The following is a 6000-nucleotide window of genomic DNA, read 5'->3' as shown; positions in this document are numbered from 1 at the left end:
TACTAATCAGAATCACTTGACCGTACCACTTCATTGCTCCTTAAAATGCAAACCTCCCTCTCTGGTAAACTTCATTTAAAAGTTGGGTGTATTTGATCAACAACTGTTACAATTCTTGTGCATAGGTTTTGCAAATCTTTTAGACACATGAAGTTGTTCTTCTGCGCTACAGTGGTGGTGGGGGGGGTAGAGAACAGAAAGATAGTGCTTATTATATATAGTTGTAATGGAAAAGTTTTCTAGTTCCATAGTTTGGAGTCTCCTGTTCATTTTAATATAATAAGTTATTATAATTATACCACAATCTATTCCTTTTACTGATTTGCCATCATGTTATTATATATACATATGTGTACATGTTGTATATAGTATATGCACACATATGTATATAATATATTCAGCTATTCAGTGCTATTTTGAACCTATTCTCATCACAAAGAATAGGTATATAGACTTTCCTTTGTATTTTAAAGAAAAAGAGTATGCCAAACTTCTCCAACAATCTGGAATTTTATTCCATCCATATACATGCATAGTAACAACATTTGTTGAGAAATCATTTCTATCAGAAGTAGAACATTATCTTTGTGATCACCAGGTGCAGTATTGCTACTCTTATATTTAAATAGATCTTATATATGAATTAAATTCATACCTGCAGCATTGAGTTTAGGGTTTCGATTTAGACTGTGCCTTTCAAAAGATAAAACTGATTAATACTACCTCATTACTTACAATACTGCTTCCAGTAATTTTGTTCATTCTTTATAAAGTATTGCATTTAACAGCAAAGGTTTAAAAATTGAGACAGAGCTGCATCAGCGAAAGAAAATACAAGTACTATACAAGAAAAAAATTGCCATCTTCATTTAACATACATGTTTTAGATTAAGAAAATGGACAGAAACATACAGCTACATACAAATGCAAAGCCTAGTGACTAAGAGACTGTATCTGCTAAAATATAAAGTGCAAACAGAGCCTGATTATCCAAGAATTGAAATCTTAAGGCGAACTTACAGCATGTGTACTTAGAACATCGTTGCAAGTTATATTTTAGCATATACATATATCTGCAACAGCATAGAAGAAGAAATCAAGATACACAAGTGCTTTTGAAGCTATTTCTAAAATGCTTTTCTGTATTGTTCGTGACTATTTTCTTTAAAAGCTACTATACAGTGCAAACCATATGCGCTACACAATAACTATACAATAACATTACAAATGACTTTAATATAAAGTTTTTAAATAAAAAATAACATAACCACAGCTATGAATACTGCTGGTAAAATAAATTAATTTCTTTTTGAAAATGGCACCAATAATACACTTTACTAATGGACTGTAATGGAATTACACCTTAAGTCTTCAACTCAGCCTTAATGAACTATCTCCTGATTGCCCAGATGTAATTCAAACAGCTTTTGTTTTTGTTTTCTGGGGTTTTGTGTGTGTGTGTGTGTGTGTGTGTTGTATTTTTTTTTTTTTTTCCGGACTGGGTAGAACGACATACTAAACACTGGTACCAAAGGTGACTGGTGTTTATTTATGAAGTTATCTCATTTGACATGTTCCGCCGCATGTGATGAGCAATAAAACTTCTTGTGAGTTATAAAGTTTGAGAGGTTGTTGAACTGAATATCACACAGCCGGCAATACTTCCCGCTGGTTGGAGCCTGGGTGGCGCCATTCACACCTTTAGTTATACTAGACAACTGTTCGTCTGCGGAAGGGATTCCCGGTGAGACATTCTCGTTCGTGGCTAACGGGTTCTCAGAGATCCAAGAGGGAGATTTGTGGCCATCTTCATGCTGAGGATTCTGGGAAATGTTCTCCTGCTGTGGGTTGGCAGCGGGTCTGTCATCTTGCTTCAGTCCGCCATTAACTATGACCATGCCTCGGTTTTTGGGCAGCAGTGGCAGAGACTCTTTCTTCGGCACAGCACAGCCGTTCGAGGAAGCCTGGCCTTTCGGAGAGTCGTTTTCCGCGTTTGTGCTTTGCTCTAGGTCAGCGTTATGGACGACGAGAGAACCTGAAATGTAATCACTTGGCTTTATTCCATAATACGGAGAAAGCTGGTCAGCTCCTTTTGCCTTCTTTATTGCTCCGGGGTAAAGGCATTGGGGAAGAAACAAATGTTTGTTTTCTTCTTTTGTGGCAATGAGCTGAGCAGCTTCACTAAAGACTTTCAGGCCTTGCAGGGTGGCTAAGTGGGAGGAAAATAAGTTTCCGTTAGGGGAAGGCTGCTTCAGATTTCCGTTTTTCTCACATTTTATTATGCTTCGTTCATAGCTGACATCGGGGCTGTTTCGTTCGCTTTCTGGATTCGGAAATATTTTGCTGTCGAGTTGGCCGAGGTCGTTCCGCTGATGTGCTGTGACGGGGCAGAAATTCTGCTTGTGGGCCAGGTAGTTCTCGACTTTATTGAAGCTGATCTTGCACACAGTGCACTCGTGGTAGTCCAGCAGCCTTTTGGGAGACGTGGTCGTCCGCTCCGACTGGGATAAGCACTTCTTGCTGAGATCTATGGGCACGTCCATCTCGAGGCAGGAAACGCTGGAATGAGTAGTGTCACACTTGGACACCGGGACACATTTGTTGATCGTCAGAGAAGTTTCCAAGTGTTTTGAGACAATTCCCGGAAAGATATCGCATCTTGGGTGGTAGCACTCTCCAAGCCCTTCCGTGGGTTCTTGAGTGGAGGTACAAGGATTGCTGAGGTTGGCGACATCAAGAAATCGCTGTTGGACCAGGGGAGGTCTTTGCTCCTGTTCAGGTAGGCACATCTCATACATCTTCCTTCGCTTGCGTGTGCGCATGGTTCTCTGCATGGCAGGCACTTTGTTGGAAGCAGACCTCTTTAGTGGAGGGTCGTGGCGCGTAGCACAATAATACTGTTTGTGGACCATGTAGGTTTCATGCCGGCTGAAGGTAATGTTGCAAGCTTCACAGGTAGTCTTATTTGGGTCACTTTCCCCATCCACCAGGGGGACACTGGGATTTTTCACATCAACAGGTTTTCCGTTAATTTTATCGTCATTGCTACTAGAGGGGGAGACCTTCTTCGCTTGAGTGGAAAAGTCCTTGTCGTGGCCCTTCCCATTTGGCCCAATTAAATCTAAAACGGCGGAAGAATTGATGCAGGACGTTTGAAGAAGGGGATTCTCAGGATCAGCAGAATGAGCGGCTGGGTTGAGGAGGTTTATGGAGGTTTGACCAGTGTTGGGGCTCACGGCCTCAGGCATCTTCTCTGAAACACCAGGGAACTCTGGGGACTTGGCCATCTGCTGCCATCGGCTGCTGCAATAATGTTTTTTGTGCACTAGGTAATTATCCAAATTATTGAAGGTTATGTTACACTCAAAACAAGTAGCCCCCTTGGGCATCAAGGGGCTGTAAATTACAGGAGGGTAGCTACTACTTCCGTGCCTCAGGCGCCGATGGACCAGTTCAGACATCTTGGCTAAGATCTCCGAAGCTTGAGGGACCATGGTGATGTCTTGAGGGAAAGCAAACTGAGATAGGAAAGGGCCCACGGGGAAAGAAGGCCCAACATTAGGCTGAACCGGAGATGAGGCAAGCCTTGGACTCGAGGGCTCAGACTTTATTTTTGTGTAAGAGAAGCTTTGTTTGTTTGTTGTAGGCTGTACCTCTGGTCTCTGGTTAGTGAGAAAGAGCTGCGTCTTTTTCTCACACTTGTCCAGCTCGGTGTCCGAGCTCGCGTCTTTAGTCTGCATGGCCTTTTGGCTCTGGGGGAGTTCGCTCCTGGTCAGCAGGTCTGGAGCGGGCTGTAGGCTATCTTCGGTCCCGCTTGGAGAGTGTTCCCTGTCACTGTCTCTGGGAAGTTTGCCCCCAGGGACATGGAGCTCCTGGTGCTGCAGCAACTCCCTCTGAGTCGGGAAGCCCAAGTGGCAGTGGCTGCACCGGAAGGCAGCTTGAGTGAGATGCGAGAACAGGTGCTGGTGGAAGCCGATCACGGAATCGGCGGTGTAGCTACAGACGCTGCATTTTAGACTAGCACCGGGGGGCAGGAATTCTTCCATCTTCACTCCTGCGGAGACACACAAAATAAGGATACTGAGAACCACGCGCACTGGCTTGCTAATGAGAACAACCTGTACACCGCGGGAATGAACTGAAATCTTTCAGAATCTCGTTTGTGATAGTAGCTTTTTTTTCTTGTGACAGCTTTTGTCAGGTGTCATCATAGTAAGAACACCTCATAGCTTCCAGGGCACGTTCAAGTGTGTTACTGGAGAACAGAGGGACAGTCTTCACTGTCTCCATCTCCCAGGGCAGGAAACAAATTCAAGGAAATAAGGGAACTGGTTATGGCACTAAAGCTATTCGATGACGGAGCCATGGCAAAACCTCAGATTTCATAATTTCTAACCCGAGAACCTTCTCATTACAACACTATGCTCTGCATTGGGAAGAAGCAGGTATAATGTATACATTAGAGTTGATACAGATAACCTGTGTGCAAATCAGATAACTCTCAGTGCACTAGATTAGGTATTTATTCAAAAGAATCCAAGCAGGAACCATTTGGTAAAGTAATTAATAACCTCCTAATTTATCTTTGGTACAAATCTAGAATTTTATGCATTGATTTTGCTGAACATGGTTTATCTCTATCCAGGGCTGATATTCAGCTAGTACACTAATACAGTCGTTTAGAACCAACATCCGTGTTGACTGATACCAGCCTGTTTCTAGTCAGTTATAAAATATTTTGAATATCACCAGTGACTGGTGAGGAAACTTTACTGTGAGGTTGTGATTTATAAGAAATACATATTTGGTCATTCATATATGTTAAGTCTTTGACTGGGCTTCCTGGCTCAGCTCCCTAAATCCTTGGAATTTCCTGTGATAAGAGCAATGAAAGTATTTTTGTTATGTTAATGAAGTGACTTTTAGAAAGCCCTTAGGTTACCGAAGGGTGGAGTTGGTTGCAATGAGAACCAACCTTGTAATTAGAGGGTTTGAACTTTTAGTCCCTCCTCCCCAAACTCTGGAGATTGAGTTTAAATGGCCAACAGTCAATATTTAATTAATCATGCCTGTGTAATGAAGTCTCCATAAAAACCCTAAAGGACGGGGTTCAGGGAGCTTCCCAGTTGGCTTGGGGAAAGTGGCAGCCTGGGAGAGGGCACAGAAGCTCCTCATCCTCTCCTCATACCTTGCTCTAGGCATGTCTTCCATCTTGCTGTTCCTAAATCATTACCTTTCATAATAAACCGGTAATTTGGTGGGTAAATGGGTTCCCTGGGTTCTGTGAGCCACTCTAGCAAATTAATTGAACCCCAAGAGGGGGTCTCAGCAACCTCTGATTTACAGCTAGTTGGTCAAAGCATAGGTAACAACCTGGGTTTTGTCCTGGCAACTGAAGTTGGGACAGGGGGCTGATCTTTTAATCTGGAAAATCTGATGCTGTCTCCAGGTGATCGTGTCAGAATTGAGTTAAACTGTAGGATACCCATTTGGTATCTGGAGGATTGTTTGGTGGTTATGGGGGAATGGCTCCCCACTGTGTATGGGAATTGAGATCTGGACACCTTTACTCACTAAGGTCAGCTCTAGTTCCCATTTGTTGGCAGATGGCTAAATCAGGCATGGCTCATGCTCTCTGCACTTTAGACTAAAATGAGACCTGCCTTTTATACTTATAAGCTGAAAATATGGTAGAAAAAAACCCAGTCCTATAGCAATAAAAGGGGACGTATTTGTGTCTCCTTTTCTCCTTAACTGATCCAATACTCATTTTTCTATTTAGCTGAAAGGTCCCTCTATCCCTCTTTTTGTTTTGTGAATGACTGGCTACTCACCATCTGAGACAACTGCCCTGTTTCTGCTTCCTCTGCTTTATCACCTACATAAACATAGCTCATTTGTAGGGAAAGGGAAGAGAATGACTAGAAAGGAAATTGCCTATTTTTATAGGTTCAAAGACAAAAGCTTGCACAGTACTAGGGCACTGGAGGTTGGAGCTAG

General features: G+C 42.7%; 1 protein-coding gene across 3 annotated transcripts in view; it reads right to left on the bottom strand.

Annotated features, from left to right (window-relative positions):
- Positions 1 to 491: 491 nt before the first annotated feature.
- The window catches only part of ZFPM2 (zinc finger protein, FOG family member 2), a 450174-nt gene continuing 444665 nt past the window's right edge, over positions 492 to 6000 (bottom strand). For all 3 annotated transcript variants that reach the window (XM_032415653.1, XM_032415654.1, XM_032415655.1), the window contains one exon: positions 492 to 4054. In XM_032415653.1, coding sequence (XP_032271544.1) covers positions 1563 to 4054 — 2492 coding nt within the window. In that variant the 3' untranslated portion in view covers positions 492 to 1562. The remainder of the gene's footprint in view (positions 4055 to 6000) is intronic.

Source organism: Phoca vitulina, unplaced genomic scaffold, assembly GCF_004348235.1.
Source record: "Phoca vitulina isolate PV1807 unplaced genomic scaffold, GSC_HSeal_1.0 scaffold18, whole genome shotgun sequence".
NCBI lineage: Eukaryota > Metazoa > Chordata > Mammalia > Carnivora > Phocidae > Phoca > Phoca vitulina.
Note: the sequence above shows the minus strand (reverse complement) of the source record. Positions and strands in the feature narration are given on the sequence as shown.